Raw genomic sequence first — 18,217 nt, 5'->3', positions numbered from 1 at the left:
GACCTTGGTCTAGTCACAGTTCTTCAGAGTTCTCTTAGCCCCACCTACCTCACAGGGTGTTTGTTGCGAAGAGAAAGGAGTTTGTAAGCCCCTTTGAGTCTTCTTCCAGGGGAGAAAGGGGGGGATATAAATCCAACTCTTCTTCTTTCTATGAATGGAGGAATCACAGCCCTTTCTATCCCATTCCTTCCAAGCCATGATATACAAGCTGGTTCCAGTTCCTCATTCCTCTTTCCCCAGTTTAACCATAAACCCAAACTTATAACATTCTGGGGGGGGGGGGGCACCCCACTTGGTAGCTTTATGTGCCAAATTAAGCTTTGTACCATGGGCCAATGTATGGCCGCTTGGGAGTCCTAGCTCCCATTTCTAGGATATTTCTGATTTTTCCAGCATTTTTTAACAACATCCAGCATGACATGACTCTACCTGGACTTTGAGATCACTGGCAGAGGGTCATGGTTCTATTTAGTCTTATGTATTTTATTACTGTTACTGTTTATTACTGTTACTGTTTATTATTGCTATATTGTTGAAATATATTGTTTATCATGTTGTTAGCCGCTCTGAGCCCTTCAGGGATAGGGCGGGGTACAAATATATTTGTAATGGAAATGGAAAGTGTGAGTTTGGGTGGTCCAGTGATTGAACAGCTCAGCAGCCCAAGATAAATACCAGCAACATTTGTGGTTGGATTGAGCAACAAGAAACCGATTTCAGCTTTGTCCGCCACATGCTAGATTTGAGTGCCAAAGAGGCACATATTTAAGCTAATTGCAAAAGCAGGTTCTACTCTGGTCCTTGCCATGAGTTAACTTCCCCCCCCTCCCCACCATGAAGGTTGTATGAACAAGGTGAGGGACAGGTTGCACCTTTCCTAAATTGAATCTGTGAAACTTTATGCTTCTTGGTTGTGTACGGAGCTCCCTGACAGATGTGAAGTGATAGAGCTCTAATTGTTAAGAACATAAGAACATAAGAACAAGCCAGCTGGATCAGACCAGAGTCCCTCTAGTCCAGCACTCTGCTACTTGCAGTGGCCCACCAGGTGCCTTTGGGAGCTCACATGCAGGATGTGAGAGCAATGGCCTTCTGCGGCTGTTGCTCCCGATCACCTGGTCTGCTAAGGCATTTGCAATCTCAGATCAAGAGGATCAAGATTGGTAGCCATAAATCGACTTCTCCTCCATAAATCTGTCCAAGCCCCTTTTAAAGCTATCCAGGTTAGTGGCCATCACCACCTCCTGTGGCAGCATATTCCAAACACCAATCACATGTTGCGTGAAGAAGTGTTTCCTTTTATTAGTTCTAATTCTTCCCCCCAGCATTTTCAATGTATGCCCCCTGGTTCTAGTATTGTGAGAAAGAGAGAAAAATTTCTCTCTGTCAACATTTTCTACCCCATGCATAATTTTATAGACTTCAATCATATCCCCCCTCAGACGTCTCCTCTCCAAGCTAAAGAGTCCCAAACGCTGCAGCCTCTCCTCATAAGGAAGGTGCTCCAGGTGTTCTGCTGCCATTTTTCAAAATTTCTTGTTGGCCCTAATTCCACTTGTTTAGAAAGCAGGGTATAATGCCAGACAGCTCGGCTTCCGAAGCATCCATTTTCTCCAGGGGAACTGACCTTTGTATTCTGTGGATCAATGTTAATTTTGGGAGATCTCCCAGCCCCACCTTGAAACACTAGGTGGGCAATCATTTAGGAACCATGTGTGAGCCGCATTCTATCATCTGGCATCACCCACCAGGAAAGCTTTCTCATGTACCTTTGATGCACTGGCACACTGATAGTACCTCTATAGGCGCATTCACAGTTGTCCCTGTGAGCTGTGCAGAGGGGTGAAGAACTAGAGTTTTAGAAATGTAGGGCCTAAGCAATTTTAAGTCCCCCTAATTTCCTCCTTTGATTTAATTGCTCTACGACATATTTGTCGCACTGTAGTCACGCTGAGGCCCCTTCTGCACTGGCCAATAAAGCTGGGTTGGGGGCAGGAACTTCACAAGGTTCCTTCCCTGCAAACGACTCTAAACCGCCCTTAACCCGCACCAGCAGCCTCGGAATGGGTTATACGAGAATCACTCAGTGAGCGATTCTTTTGTTTTACAGCGGAGCACAGCCGTGGCCGAATGAACATCTGCTGCCATCAGCCACTGTAAACAGACGAATCGCTCTTGCACAACCCCTTCCCCAGCTCCCATTCACAGAGCCACCAGGGGAAAAGGGGCTGTCCCGTGGCCCAAGGGGTCGGCCCTGCCTGCCCGCCAAGCTGCTCTTCTCTTCGCAGGCAAGCAGGGATGAAGAAGAAGAGTTTGGATTTATATCCCCCCTTTCTCTCCTGTAGGAGACTCAAAGGGGTTGACAATCTCCTTGCCCTTCCCCCCTCACAACAAACACCGGCAGGAGGCAGCAGGGAAGGGAACCACGGATACGCCTCCATGTGAAGGCACATCCGGGGTCCCCGGCAACTGCGAGGCTGCTCACACGAGCGTGTGCAAATGGTTCTGAGGCTCCTCCGGAGTCAAGAACACCAGTGTGAGCCCTCCTGCCCGGCTTGTGTGGAAGGGGCCTGAGTGAAGTGTTGTCTGTAGAGTAGAAGTTGGAATCCAGAAAAAAAGCTTTGATGTATAAGATTTGTTACTTGTTTAGGACAGGGTGATCAAAAGTTTGTAGTTTTGCTGTGTTGATATTACCTTTGAAGTCCTCTCTATTCCCCCCACTTCGAGTCTTACATATACTACAAAGTGGACATTTGAGAGCTGTTATTTTTTTTATTAGCCAGCCCTTGAAAATAACAGGTGGTATGTTCTCTTTTTCAGGTATCTCCATTCAAACAACATTGTTGTTGTGCCTGAAGGTAAAGTTTCTTACTACATTCAAATAATGAAAGAAACTGTGGTTAACCTCGGAATATGAATGTTTTTAAGGTTGAGTTTCCGTGACTTAAGCAGCGGACTTTATATCACCAAGTATCTCAGCCCTGATAATCCTAAATACTGCATACTTCGCTCCTATTTGGAGAGCAGAGTGGGATTTATCAGTAGAACAAGGCTGAGTCGTAACAGTTAGCACTATGTCATTTGGCTTGGACTTGTTGGATGTTTTCTATTAATCATTTATCCAGTTCATCTGTCCCTGTTCTTCTCAACTATGTAAATTGCTTTATCCATGAAGAAGAAGAAGAGTTGGATTTATATCCTTTCCCTTCCCCCCGCCAACAAACACCCTGTGAGGTGGGTGGGGCTTAAAGAGCTCCAAAGAACTGTGACTAGCCCAAGGTCACCCAGCTGGTATGTGTTGGAGTGCACAAACTAATCTAGTTCACCAGATAATCTTCCACAGCTCAAGTGGCAGAGCAGGGAATCAAACCCAGTTCTCCAGATTAGAGTGCACCTGCTCTTAACCACTACACTACGCTGGTCATGCTCTGAGCTCAGCATGTAAGACTAAATAAACACACAAACGAACCCTGCGAGATGGGTTTTTGCTATTCCCCTTTTACAGATGGGGGAACCAACACTGACATTTGGTCAGTGCTATTAGAGTCAGGAAGTGGGAAAAGGCTTTCTAGGCCATCTAGGTCAGCCCCATGTTTGGTGCAGAAATCGAAAGTTAGAGCATTCCTAGAGGAAGGCACTATATGGATTTTGTTCTTGTCTGGCCTCTGCTTGAAGTTGTCCAGCATGGTACTGCCCAGCACGAGTTTGATTCCTCACTCTATCATTTGAGCTGTGGAGACTTATCTGGTGAACTAGATTAGCCTGTGCACTCCCACACACGCCAGCTGGGTGACCTTGGGCAAGTCGTAGCTCTTCAGAGCTCTCTCAGCCCCACCCACCTCACAGGGTGTTTGTTGTGGGGGAGGGAGGGAAGGGAAAGGAGATTGTAAGCCCCTTTGAGTCTCCTTACAGGAGAGAAGGGGGAGGGGGTATAAATCCAAAACTCTTCTTCTTTTTCTTCTTTTTAACTGAACAGCTGTATTGAGTCTTGTGGCTCAGCTGTGCCTGTTAACCAAGTTTGGATACACCTGACCTCAATCAATCGATCCATCCATCTTTATTAGGGTCATAAACCAGCATAAAGTAAATAAAATAAAATTTAAAAGGATAAAACATTAAAATTTAAAGAGGAGAAGAACAAAACAAAACCTCCTGGTAAAAGGAATCTGGGAGCACAAAAAAGGTGTGTGCTTTTATAATGTTCCACTTTTAATTGTTAGCCAGCTTGATGGAAAAGTGGAGTATAAATTCTGTTAAAAAATGTGTTCCACATCCCAAGCAGAATTTTGTGGGACTTGTGAATTTGAGTGTGGGCAAAACAAGGGGAAATGGAGAGCGATGAAAGATATGATGGGAGAACAGTCTTGCCCTGAGTTGCACATAATCTGCCAAAACCCTCACCAAACCCCTGGCATGTTCAGTTGGGAGGGGTTTTTTGATCCCATTTCTTTCAACATGTAGGGATGGAACGTAGCGCACGCTTAAGATCGCAGTATTGATTCCGCTTTTCTTTTGAAGCAATAGGCTCTTTGGTTAAACTGCAGTTCCTGGACTTGAGTGACAACGCCCTCGAATTTGTCTGCCCTGAGATCGGCCGTCTGAGGTCCTTGCGCCATCTTCGACTGGCTAATAACCGACTAAAATACTTGCCAGCAGGTAAATGTCAAGAAGCTTTTCAGCGCAGGCAACTTCTGTTTCATTGATGATGTAGATTTCGTTTGTTGCCTTCTAAACAACAACATGAATATAGAGGTTAATCTTGTATTTTTCATGCTTGCACAAGGTACGTAGGACGCTTCCTGAAGGGCGTGGAAAATAGGCTTCCTGATCATTGCTGGGAATTCGCATTGCTCCTTTTTATTGAGTCCAGGTGCTGTACAGGAGCCAGTGTGCTGTAGTGGTTAAGACCAGGTGCACTTTAATCTGGAGAACCGGGTTTGATTCCCTGCTCTGCCACTTGACCTGTGGAGGCTTATCTGGGGAACCAGATTCACTTGTGTACTCCAACACATGCCAGGTTGGTGACCTTGGGCTAGTCACAGTTCCTCGGAGCTCTCTGAGCCCACCCACATCACAGGGTGTTTGTTATAGGGGGAGGGAGGAAGGGAAAGGAGATTGTAAGCCCATTTGAGTCTCCTTGCAGGAGAGAAAGGGGGGATACAGTGGTGGGATCCAAAAATTTTAATAACAGGTTCCAATGGTGGTGGGATTCAAACAGTGGCGCCGCCGCACACACGCACCTCCAGTCCCTATTGGGCAGGGAGGTTGCTTTAGTAACCCCATGTCAGCACTCAGAAAAAATTAGTAACCACTTCTAGAGAAGTGGTGAGAACTGGTTGGATCCCACCTCTGGGGGGATGTAAATCCAAACTACTACTCCTCTTCTTCTTCCTCTTCTTCTTTCTCTTCCTCCTCCTCCTCCTCTTCTTCTGCTCATTTTTAACCATAATGGAAGAAGCAAAGCGTGATGGTTGTTTGTAAATTATAAATTCATTTATTTGCTTTAGTTGTAGGCCACCCTTCTTGCCGAGACTCACACCAGATTACAAATTATTTAAAAATACATTATTAGCAGACAGCATGAGACTTCCATTAAACAATGCAATAGAAATAGGGTTGCAGAATGAGAAAGCAATACAAACTGCGCGAGACAAAAAGTGCTTGAGAGCCAGTGTGATGTAGTGGTTAGGAGTGGTGGACTCTGATCTGCAGAACTGGGTTTGATTCCCCACTCCTCCACCTGGGCAGCTGACTCTTGTCTGGTGAACTGGATTTGTTTCCCCACTCCTACACATGAATCCTGCTGGGTGACCTTGGCTACTCACAGTTCTTCAGAACTCTCTGAGCCTCTCTTACTTCACAAGGGGTCTGTTGTGGAGAGAGGAAGGGAAAGGAGTTTGCAAGCCACCTTGAGTCGCCTTACAAGAGCGAAATGGGGGTATACCCAACCTCTTCTTCTTTAAACAATGCAGGAAGTGGATTACAAAATATATAAAATTGTGCAAATTGGATGGATCATTAAATATGTGTGGTGGAAAGCCGATAAAAATTTGCTTCTGATTTTATGTTTAAACCTGGACTTTTTTGAGCCTCTGAAAATAATTTGCCTTGTGCTTATGCACAGTGAAAGCAAAGTTTCTTCAAAGGAAACCCAACATTTTATATAGAACTTAACGCATTCTTATTGCAGATTCCAGGAAAAGGAACTTTGAAAAAAAGGAGAGTTTATATTGCAGAATGATTGACTGCGTGTCTGCTAAACTTTGCTTAGGAAATGGTTTTTACTGTTCATGGAAGCGTAGTTTATTTCTTCTGTCTTTTATATGAAATGTAGGGCATTACACCTCTTCCTCTTGTGTGTTCAAAGCTTTAGGTATGATTTCTCTCAGCTAAAAATATCACCATTTGTTAACCGTTCGGCTAGGAAAAGGTTTGCCGTTGTGGGGAATGTTGGAGCTGGGGGCTTGTGCAAGGTTCTTCAACAAATACTTTACTCCTCTTCCCTGCCTTTTTCAATATTGCCTTTCACACAATGTATATTAATCTTTCCCTTCTATGATAACCTGCTTAAAAATTGGCACTGGTCTGCTTCATCGAGCATTTTAACAATTTTGTACTTGGCGCTTTCCCTCGTCATCCGCTCTGAGCCTGACGGTTTTTGGGAAACAGCAGGGCAAAAGTCGAATAAGTAAATAAGTTAATTTTGCAGCTGTGTTTTGAACAGGTTGTTTCTTTTCATAAATGCAAAGCTATCATAGACCCTTAATTTTAAAGCGGTGGGGCAAATTTTTACTTCTATAACTAATTTATATTTGAATTGACATTTGAAGTAATTGTTTTTATCCCAAATGCTTATTTTATTTTATGTCATCTTAAATATTATTGTAATTCATTGTCCTTTTATGCCATTAAAGGTTATGGAAATTGAAATTGAGATGCAAAGCTGATGAGAATTTGGCTCGTTGTTTTGTGTATGTGTGTTGGGAGCTTCTCATCAAGATTACAGACAGGGTGAACGAAATCTACAGCAGCTATCTGAATAGCTAGCGCTGTACTGTTCCTGTTGCTTTAGCTTGGAGGTTGTAGTGGGCCTCATGGTACAGGGTCCATGCAGAATTAATAAGATAAAGGTCGTTTTCCAGTGGTAAGGACAGTGCCTGGTATGACAATACTGATTTTGTGAAATGGTAGCAGTTCTGGTATTTAGGTTGCACATTCTGACTAAACCTCATCCTTCGTAGCCTGCAGCAGCCCGCAGAGAAAAGCTGTTGGTTGTGTCAGCTCTGTATACTTTTTCATATTCACTGCTACTTTATATTTCTGCTAAAAATGACCTCTGGATGGCTTTTTGTTTCAGCACTAGTAGGGCCCTCCCATGGTGGTATCAAAGAATCTCTAGAGCAGGGGTAGGGAACCTGCGGCTCTCCAGATGTTCAGGAACTAAAATTCCTCATCTTCTATTGGCCAATTGGCCATGCTGGTAGGGGCTGATGGGAATTGTAGTTCCTGAACATCTGGGGAGCCGCAGGTTCCCTACCCCTGCTCTAGAGTCATCCCCCAAGATATGAACTTGCTTTTTCTTGGCAGGTCCACTTCTGGCCACCCTACCTTGGATGACCCAGTCTAGCCGGATCTCATCAGATCTTGGAAGGTAAACAGGGTCAGCCTTGGTTAGTACTTGGATGGGAGGACACCATGATAGCCCAAAGCAGGGACGTAGGTATAGATTTTTTATTGGGGGGGTGTCGGGGCATGGCCACGCCTCCCCTGGGGCATGGCCACGCTTTCCCAAGCCCCACCCCCAGCCCCAGTGCTTGTAAAAGCAGCTCTCCAAGGCCAGGGACAGCAGACTCCCCCGCCCCCCACCAACTGGGCTCCTGACTGGCAGCCCCTTCTGCCCTCCCCTCTCGGCAGAGGCATAGCTAGGGAAAATGGAGCCCTGTGCAAAATCTGAGTTTTGCGCCGCCCCCTCGGCAGCCACTGTGATGCTGGAATCCACCCTCAAACAGCATCACTTTCAATGGTGTTTAAACTAGAGAGCCCACATTCTCCTTTTAAATCCACCTTAAAGGGAGAATCTGGGGTCCCCAGTTAAAACAACATTGAAAGTGATGCTGTGTTGGGGTGGATTATCCTGAAACAGCATTACTTTCAATGTTTAAATTTGGGTAGTATCATCAGGAGAGTTTCCCAAACAATCCCTGGAACTTTGGTGCGGCTAGCCTAAAAACTGTGCCCCCTGCAGGCCAAAAACCAAAAAACGCTGAAAAATGCAAAAAAAAACCATAAACAGGGGTGGGGCGGAGCTTCAGATATGCAATGGGGGGGTTGAACCCGAGAACCCCCTCCCTTACCTATGTCCTTGCCCAAAGCCCCTACCTAGAGGCAGCCAAGCCACCAGAGGTGAAGTGCTCATGGGGACATGAGGGGTCACATATCCCTGGTCACATGCCAGCTGGTCACGTGGGGGGTAGAGAAGCACCCACCCCTCCCCTTGGCCTTACCCTGCCAGCTGCTCCTTCAGCTGGCAGAGCCTTCGCTGGCCGAAGGAGCAGCCTTGCGGGGTTGGGCCGAAGGGCGGCCTGCAGCAGGCTCCCACCAACTAAGGTAAGTGGGGCACAGAAGGGGGGGGCATCCGGAGCAGGTATTGCCCCAGGCGCCACCCCCCCCCTTGCAAGCCACCCTTGTTCCTCTCATGCCTTGAGAACCCTACGGAGCCACCTGCAATTTGTGGCACTTTGAACCTATAACTTAATCCCCCATTGGCTGTTTAATGCACCAGTAGAACCCCAGCGTCGGCCTCCATTTTATGAGTGTTGCTGCTTGCCGTTGAAATAAACTCCATGATCAGAGAATTATTTCCATCTCCTCAGCTGCTTTTATAAGCATCGGGTTTTGAAATTAACAAATGTTGAGTTTAAATGAAAGTCGGTGTTGACCACTTCTTCGGTGACTGCTTTGCAGGTCCCTTCTCATTAAACACCCCTGAAATAATCAAAGGCGTTTTCATTCAAAGGCTGCTGTGGAGACATTGCTCTGTTCAGGAGTCAGACTGTGTCTTTGTTTAGCAAACACCTACCACTTGTTGGCATGCTTACGGTATAAATCTTCCCTTTGATAAATATCAAGACGTTGTCAGCCCGAGATTAGATCACAGGATTTGGCTCTGGGAATCCTGGCTTAATTCCAGTCCCTGCCTTTCACTTGGCATGGCTTCTTTTTTTATCCGTCTTTAAAGCGTTACGTGAACCGCATTCATACTTCAAATGGGCAGTGCAATTCATGGGGGCGCAGTTTTCCATCGGGTGGGGACGGCTCTGCCGTGGCATGGCCGTGCTGCCGTCAAAGGGGATTGAAGAGACACGCAGAAGGAGCGAAAATCGAGAAAATCCCAGACCCCAAAACTCACCGTTGTTTGTGAATGGCCTATGCCTGTTCTTTTGATGGGATAAGTTGCCGGCAGGCTTAGGGGGACTTCATAGAATCCTAGAGTTGGAAGAGCCAAGGGCCAACAAGTCCAACCCCCAGCAATGCAAGGAACTCACAATCAAAGCACTCTTGACATATGTTCATCCAGCCTCTCTTTAAAAACCTCCAAAGAAGGAGACTCCACCACACTCCTAGGCAGTGAATTCCCCTATTGAACAGCTCTGACAGTCCGAAAGTTCTTCCTAATGTTCAGGTGGAATCTCTTTTCCTGCACCTTGAATCCATAACTCCGTGTCCTAGTCTCTGGAACAGCAGAAAACAAGCTTGCTCCCTCACCAACATGGTATCCCTTCAAATCTCTAAACATGGCTATCATGTCACCTCTTCACCAAAGTAAACATACCCAGCTCCCTAAGTCTCTCCTCTTCATAGGGCATGGATTTCCAACCCTTTACCATTTTGATTGCCCTCCTCTGGACCCATTCTAGCTTGTCAATATCCTTCTTGAATTGCTGTGCTCAGGTGGTCTAAAGTCTCAGTTGCCCCAGGCATTGTCTATCGTAAGCGTTCACGCCACGTAGCACAGAGGAAAGCAGGGATATGCATATTTTAATAAAATAAATAAATAGGCCAAGGAGAACTTTTGTGGGACTTGTTTTGCTTTGATTTGAACATCACGTGTTTTGCCTTCCCAATTTAAGAACTGCTAGATAGAATTGGAGTTTTTTTCATCCCCTTCCAGTTTCTGAAGCTTGATTCAAGCATTCCGCAGAGCTGTATGACTCACTCTGTGAAGCAGATGGGCAGTAATTCAATCACCCCATACAGATGTTTTACATCTGGCAGCGCAGTTTGTTCTGATGGGCTGAGCCCGAGACGAGAGTCGGTTTCAGTCGGTTACAGTTCCCTTTCAGGATTCTTAAAACATTTCTGCTGTTCTGGAACTAGTTCTTATCGTACCTAATTACGTGCCAAGAGCATGCGCGATAACTTATTGTATTCAAGTGTCTTCCTGCTTGCTTCCAGCACCGCACATTAAAAGTCTTTTCTTTCACAGATGGTATTTACTATGTTTGCATAAGGATCATTTCGTTCCAGCTCACATTTTTAATCTGTGTACTCTGCAAAATTACATTACAGAGATGATGTCTTCAGACAATACCTCTGTGTGGATGATGATTTTATGCTTTGTGGCTGAGCGCATAACCGTTAAGATTTCATCTTCGTTACAAATGGAGAAACTCTCAAAGTTCTTTTATCTAAGTTTTTTTTAAAAAAAATCTTGGAACGATGTTTTGGCAACTAGGTTTTGTAAAGTGCATGTATGTTAATAAGCACAATAAAGGTCTGTTAATTTTTTAAATATCTTACAAGATTTGGCGGTTCATGATCTTTTTTTCTCTTTTGAGATGCATGTCGCTTAAAAAACTTGCCAGCCGTAGCATCGTGCTGTACAATTTAATTAAAAATGGAGGGCAGTATTTACTCAGCAAACATTTAGCAGTTAATTATAGATTCGCTGAATGAAAAAAAGCTTTATGTTTTGCCAACTTTTGATGTAAAGTGAATTAATTAAGCAGGGTTGGCAATGGCTTGCTTTCCCAACCCACCCTGCGGTAAAGCTGGCTTTCAGAATGCCATTTGCATTACTGGGGTTTAAGAAAACAGGATTGTTTTCCAGGTTCTGAATGCTAGACTTGGTCTCGGCTGCCTTGGAATAACTGCCTGTTATCACTGTGTCCCTAATGGGTTGCAATTAAATGCAGTAATCTTCAGGGTCTTTGTAGGGACAACTGTGTGCCATGAAGACGAATGCAACTCATGACGACCCTAGCACGTTGGGGTTTTCAAGACCAGAGATGAACAGAAGTTTGCAGAAGAAAGGGATTTGGGGCCCATGTGTTAGTGCAGTGATGGCGAACCTTTTCGAGACCAAGTGCCCAAACTGCAACCCAAAACCCACTTATTTATTGCAATGTGCCAACACGGCAATTTCACCTGAATACTGAGGTTTTAGTTTAGAAAAAACAGTTGGCTCTGAGGCGTGCGTTACTCGGAAGTAAGCTTGGTGGTAGTCAGTGGCTTTGCTTTGAAGCAACTGTGCATCTCTTCCAACGGGTGAATCACGACCCTGGAAGGGTTTACTCAGAAGCAAGCCCCATTGCCAGCAACCGAGCTTACTCCCAGGTAAAGGATTGCACTTTTGTTCTTTGCATGAAAATCAGTGGGGTTTAACAGCGCTTAATAGGATTACCTACACTGCTTCCCCAAAATTTGGTCTTAGGTTTAATGCTAATAATCGAGCCCAGCGGACTACGCCAGCCTAGATGTGGGGGGGGAGGCACTCTGTTTGTGCGTGCCCACAGAGAGGGCTCTGAGTGCCACCTCTGGCACCCGTGCCATAGGTTCGCCACCACTGCGTTAGTGTGTTAAGTTGCAAGCCAGAACCGTGTATTAGGGAGTCTCCGCTGGAAGTAAAGGGAGAGATTTCCTTATGTGTCTACATTTGGGTTTATTTGAAGAGTTCGTAAGAGCCTGAAGTCTTCTCTTAAGAAGAGGAAGTGTATTGGATTTCATGAATCCCTCTTTTGTTCTGGTTGGGGCTCGGCAGTTGCAAAACGTAATTTTGCTGTAGTTCTGTGATATTTTGCCTTTGGGCTGCTTTCTAAAGTCTTCCAAGGACTTTTCCAGGATCGCCAAAACAGTGCATGCAGCCTGGACTGCTTTTATCTGATTTGGTTTCAGAATAGGGATAGGTGGCTAAGCAAGGCGTTTAACAGCCTTCAGTGTCATCCAGCGAGAGCCAGCGTGGTGTAGTGGTTAAGAGCAGGTGCACTCTAATCTGGGGAACCGGGTTTGATACCCTGCTCTGCCACTTGAGCTGTGCAGGCTTATCTGGGAAACTAGATTAGCTTGTGCACCCCAACCTACCTCACAAGGTGTTTGTTATGAGGGGGGAAGGGAAGGGAGATTGTAAGCCCCCTTGAGTCTCCTTACAGGAAAGAAAGGGGGGATATAAATCCAAACTCCTACTACTACTACTCTTCTCTTCTTCTTCTTTTCCTCCTCTTCTTCTTGGTTGCTCCTAATCCACTTTCGGAGGAGCGGTGCCTAGAGCCAAAAAAGACAATTCTTTTGATTTATGACAGCTCTGCTCCAGCTGCCCGCGTGCAGAAACTTGTCCTTTTACCACTCTGAAGTGGAAATGGTTTACTGGCACAAAAAATCGTTCTTTAGCCAAAGTCTTAAACTACCACTTGACACAAGGATTTTCATCCACTTTACCCAAAATTTGGATAGCCTTTCCACGTGACCCCGGAGACTCCATAACGGCGTGGCATATTAATAGGACAGATCATACCAGTTCTACAGGAGGGTTTTTGTGACTGCTAATGGCAAGATGTTTAAGAGATGCCAGCATGGTGTAGTGGTTAAGAGCAGGTGGATTCATCTGGAGAACTGGGTTTGATTCCCTACTCCTCCACCTGAGTGGCAGAGGCTTATCTGGTGAACCAGATGTATTTCCACACTCCTACGTTCCTTCTGGGTGACCTTGGGCAAGTCACAGTTCTCTCAGAACTCTCTCAACCCCATTCACCTCCCAAGGTGTCTGTTGTGGGCAGAGGAAGGGAAAAGAGCTTGTAAGCCACCTTGAGTCTCCTTACAGGAGGGAATGGTGGGGTATAAATCCAAACTCTATCTCTCTAACTGTAACTGTGGCTGAGGACAAGAACATCAGCCCATGAACATGAACAGTGTGTGTCATGTATCATGCCAAGAAGTGTTCGCTTTTGTTTGACTACCATTTTTCCTAACTACTAAATAAGCTTGAAACTAATTGAATTGTTTATATTTCTTTTTTCTCAAGGAACGTTTTTATAGAAATGCAACCCACCCCCCTCCGCAATTTTTCCAATTCACTTTCTGTTGCCAACGCATTCAGTACCACTTCTTACATTGGTCAGCAGCATGCTGGATTAATAGGTGTTTATTGCTTTTATTTATAGTATGATTTTCTCACTAAAACTGTGCATATCGCACAGTATAAATCAATGCTATCAATAGGTTGAGGCATTTAATGAGGAGCAGAATTGGACCAGGATTACAGAAATTTGAAAACAGAGCATAAAGTACGGTTGAAGGCTTTCACAACCCGAATCAACTAGGTGTTGTGAGTTTTCTGGGCTGTGTAGCCACAGTCCGGTAGTTTTTGCTCCTCGGGGTTTTACCACATCTTTGGCCACCATCTTCAGAAGCATGTCATGGTGAGAAAACCTACAAAACCTTAAAGTATGAGACATGCCCCCTTAGAAAAGCACCTTGTGTGTATATATATATTTGTGATGCACAAGTATATATTTGTTAATACAGAATATATTTTATGTAGTCATAATAAAGGAAAAGTTATGCAGATTAACGAAGTCCACTGGGCTGTCTTGATTGGGCTTAGTTCTGGTCTGACTTCTGTTCCCTATTGGAACATGCTTTTTAAACCCACAGCAGGCCTTCAATCCAGACACGTTGTACGACTTGTGAGCTGTCAAAATATGCAGATGAGTGGTGAGAATGAATGGCAAAAGTTATTGGAAGCCAATGCATATGAAAGTGAGGTTCCACTGAAAGATCAAACCTCCAGCATGGTGTAGTGGTTAAGAGCAGGTGTACTCTAATCTGGAGAAACCAGGTTTGATTCCCCACTCTGCCACTTGAGCTGTGGAGGCTTATCTGGGGAACCAGATTAGCTTGTGCACTCCAACACGCGCCAGCTGGGTGACCTTGGGCTTGTCACAGTTCTTTGGAGCTCTCTCAGCCCCACCCACTTCACAGGGTGTTTGTTGTGGGGGGAAGGGAAAGAAGTTTGTTAGCCCCTTTGAGTCTCCTTGCAGGAGAGAAAGGGGGATATAAATCCAAACTCTTCTTCTTGTTGTAATTAGAAGGTGCTGTGTGCTTGCGTAGGCAATTCAGCTGTGGTTTTTCCTTAAACCGTATTTTGTATTTCATTCAATGTTTCAGCCTCACTGCTCTCTGAAATGGATTAAATTCTCTTGAAAAATCTTCAGTCGGAAGCTTGCGTGATGAGTTTGGTGACAAAGCTAAATGAAACACCCTTTTTGTTTGTTTGTAAGTAGTTCACTTGTTTGGACAACTGGATAAGTAGCTGGAGCTTGATTTCAGAACAGCATAATTTATAGACCTGAGAATCAGAGCACTTCACTTCTAAATATAGAATCATGTGGCAGAGGATCACATAAGTACAAGTCTCCTGCTCCCATTAAAACTATAAATTGGGCTATAACTTTTTTCGTCACTGTGAGCCTTTATGAAATAACCTAGGAATGGTAATTGATTACCGCCAAGTTTGTTTTCGCTTGGCAATTTGCTTTGCTAATTGGGGTGCACAAATGCACCGGGAATGAAAAGTTACATTCTTTATTTTTTCCTCCTTTCCTTCCCCCAGACCTTCCCTTTTGACTGCCAAAAAATACATATGTGTTTACTATTCATGCAGACGTGTATCCTTCTGAAATGCTTCCCATCCATCCATCCATCCTTCCTCCCTCCCACCCCCAGGTAAAAAATTCCTCAATGCCCTACTTACTAGCTCAGTTCTGAAATAAATATTGGGTATTGTTATGCAGGAGTAGTGCTCAATTCTTTCCCTTTTCTCTTGTCTGAGCCGATAAATTTCTCATTGCCTTTAAAACATGACAATAACAGCGGTTATATTCCAGTTCCGGCTTTAAAGGATGTAGTTATTGCTAATGCAGATATATTGTTTTAATAGTGTATTCAAGTTCTGCGTCAGGCGTTGATCTAGGTTGTAGCTTTTAATTTTGCTGAATGTGAGTTAGGTGAGAGCCTGCATGGTGTAGTGGTAAAAATGTAGGACTAGGATCTGGGAAACCCAAGCTTGAATCCCCACTCTTCTGTGGAAACCTCTGAACCACCACACCACGCTGGCAGTGGCAAACCGACTCTGAATGCCTCTTGCCTTGAAAACCCTACAGGGCAGGGGGTGTCACATGTCCCCAGGCGCATGCCACCTAATCACGTGGCGGGGGGAGTGCCGGGCCCGGGCTGCGCTCGCCTGCTCCGGGTGGTGGACCTGGACCTGGGTGTCGTTGCAGGCTTCTGGCAGTGGACCTGGGCGCCTCGCTAGCTTTGGGTGGTAGACCTGAGTGCTGTCACCAGCTCTGGCCAGTAGACCTGGGCGCTCTGGCTTCGGGCGGTAGATGTGGGCACCATCACCAACCTGGCGCTCCTCCGTGAGATTGAGAGACAGTTCGATCTTTCTCCTCCCCTCCCCCCCCCCCAGATGTATCTAGGGAAAATGGAGCTGGGGGGTGGTGGAAAATTCAGATTTTGCCCTGGGCTCCATTTCCCCTAGATACACCTTTGCTACAGGGTCACCATAAGTCAACTGTGACTTTTGATGGCAGAAAGACAGGGGTGTTGGAATATTTATTTATTTAATTCATTTGTTTCCTGCCTTTCTCTCCGGAGGTCACCCCACGGTGGCTTACATCATTCTCCTCTCATCCATGCGCTAGGAGAGCGCGACTGCCCCAGGTGACCCAGCAAGCTTCCATGGTCCGAGTGGGGATTCAAACCCGGGTTCCCCAGGATCCTAGACCAGTGATGGCAAACCTATGACATGCGTGTCAGCACTGATATGCTTAGCCATTTTTGCTGACATGCGGCCGCATGCGGCCCCATACAGAGAAGTATGGGGCTGCATGCTGTCCGGGCTCGGCCCAGCCCGGACTGCTGCCGGCGCCTGGACTGCTGCTGGTGGCCCCAGGGGTTCCCTCTGGTGACAGGGCTTCCCCCCCCCCGACAGGGGAGCCCCGGTGCGGGCCGACGCCCTGCTGGAGGGAGTCCCCGCGAACCCAGAAGGTGCAGGGAAAGCCCCAGACAGGCCAAGGAGCTCTCCGGCAGCCCTGCTGATTAGTGTGGCGCCGCTCAGCTGGGGTTGCGGGGGCCGGGTGCGCCAGCTGCACCGGAGCCGGGGGAGGATGGAGGGGGAGGAAATAAAAGGGCGGAAGGGGGCAGAGGACGGGAGAGCGGGAGGCTGTGGCGTGTGGGTGTGTGGGAAGGGGAAAGGTGGGCAAGAGGAGAGGAAGAGGTGGCGGAGCCGGCTACTAACCCCGGGCCTGGACAGGCGCAGCGGGGAACAGCTGGGGGGCACCTTGAGGGACGCTTGTGGGTCCCCCCACAGGTGACACCCGGCAAGGCACTGGGAGGGTGGGCAGAGGTGGGAGAGGAGTGAGCTCCCCCAATAGCACAAGGACGCGGGCCCAAGGCAGGATCTTTGACCTCACTTCCGGCCAGAGGAGCAGGGAGCAGCGGAATGCCACGGGGGATGCATCTCTGTGGGCCCTGTGATTGCCCATTACCAGCAACCTCATAACCACAGCAACCATCGTCCAAGTTTCTGCCCCGACTTTCCTGAGGGCAATCACTTGCCCTGTACAGGAAACATAGCCCCAAAGCAAATCACCAAGGCATTGGATGGCTAAGACATTGTAATGCTGGAGCCAGAAACTTGGAAACCAATAAAATCTCACAGTTGGGTGAATGCACTTCTTTGCCTGGCACTTAAAGGGCCAGCGACTTCAAGTGCCAGGAGATCCTCTGTGGAGAAGGAGTTCCCAAACCTCAGCATCCCTTTCCAAGCCTGGCCCGTCTAGTCTTGGATGATGATGATAAGTGACAGGCAGATTGATACACGAGAAGGAGACCTGTCATGCTCCTTGGCTGCAAAGGTCAGTAGTATTAGAGGCTTTGTCAGGTAGAATCTCTCACCCTGCACATCAGCAGCCAGAGGAAATCTTTTGGAATTGTTTAATAATATCAAGACCAACAAGAAGAAACCAACTGACAGATGAACAAAGAAGTAACTAAGCAGGTAAGTTAAACAATTAGTTTTTGGTTTATTAAATATAGTTATATGTTACAATTATACATTTTTGTTATTTAAACTATAAATATCGTGAAATTATGGTTTTTTAATTGAAGTGACACACCACCCGAGTTATGCTTGGTTTTTTGGCGAATTTTGACACACCAAGCTCAAAAGGTTGCCCAACACTGTCTTAGACCAATATTCTTAACCACTACTCCACACTGTCTCTTCACTCCTGTTGGCTCTGAATTTCAGGACAGAGACATGAGCCAACAAAGATTAAATATCTCTGATGGCCTCTGGCTTTGCCCACAAGATCTAACCCAGTGATGGCGAACCTTTTTAAGACCGAGTGCCCAAATTGCAACCCAAACCCCAGTTATTTATCGCAAAGTGTCAACCAGGCAGTTTAACCTGAATGCTGAGGTTTTAGTTTAGAAAAAAACGGTTGGCTCCCTTTTCCTCTGCCCCACCCACTCGAGCAGGGGCCAGCCTGCTCTAGCCTCCAGCAAATCCTGCATACACCGCTCTGTGCCTCTCTAGCATCTCTGCCTCTTCTGCACCCCCCCCCCTTCAGGAGAAGCCACCTGAAGAACAGGCACCAAGCCCACCAGCCGAGTCCTCCCTGGTCACCACGGTGCACACATGTTGTGCTCAATAGCCCAGGCTAGATATGTGTGTGTGGGGGGGGGGGTGATTTTTCGCCCCCCACATGACAAACTCTGTGTGTGCGTGCCCACAGAGAGGGCTCCAAGTGCCACCTCTGGCACCCATGCCACAGGTTCCCCATCACTGATCTAACCCCTTTCTGGTTCACAGTTGGCACAGACACATCCCACTCTGCTTCCCTAATTTAGTAACATCTGTAGAAATATGCACGGC

General features: G+C 46.4%; 1 protein-coding gene across 4 annotated transcripts in view; it reads left to right on the top strand.

Annotated features, from left to right (window-relative positions):
• Positions 1-18,217, top strand: part of LRRC28 (leucine rich repeat containing 28) — a 55,841-nt gene that overhangs the window by 13,954 nt on the left and 23,670 nt on the right. For 3 of the 4 annotated variants that reach the window (XM_048482010.1, XM_048482009.1, XM_048482012.1), the window contains 2 exons: positions 2,821-2,858; positions 4,519-4,656. In XM_048482010.1, coding sequence (XP_048337967.1) covers positions 2,821-2,858; positions 4,519-4,656 — 176 coding nt within the window. The remainder of the gene's footprint in view (positions 1-2,820; positions 2,859-4,518; positions 4,657-18,217) is intronic. The other variant, XM_048482011.1, reaches the window with a different exon arrangement.

This window comes from Sphaerodactylus townsendi, linkage group LG17, assembly GCF_021028975.2.
Source record: "Sphaerodactylus townsendi isolate TG3544 linkage group LG17, MPM_Stown_v2.3, whole genome shotgun sequence".
Taxonomy (NCBI): domain Eukaryota; kingdom Metazoa; phylum Chordata; class Lepidosauria; order Squamata; family Sphaerodactylidae; genus Sphaerodactylus; species Sphaerodactylus townsendi.
Note: the sequence above shows the minus strand (reverse complement) of the source record. Positions and strands in the feature narration are given on the sequence as shown.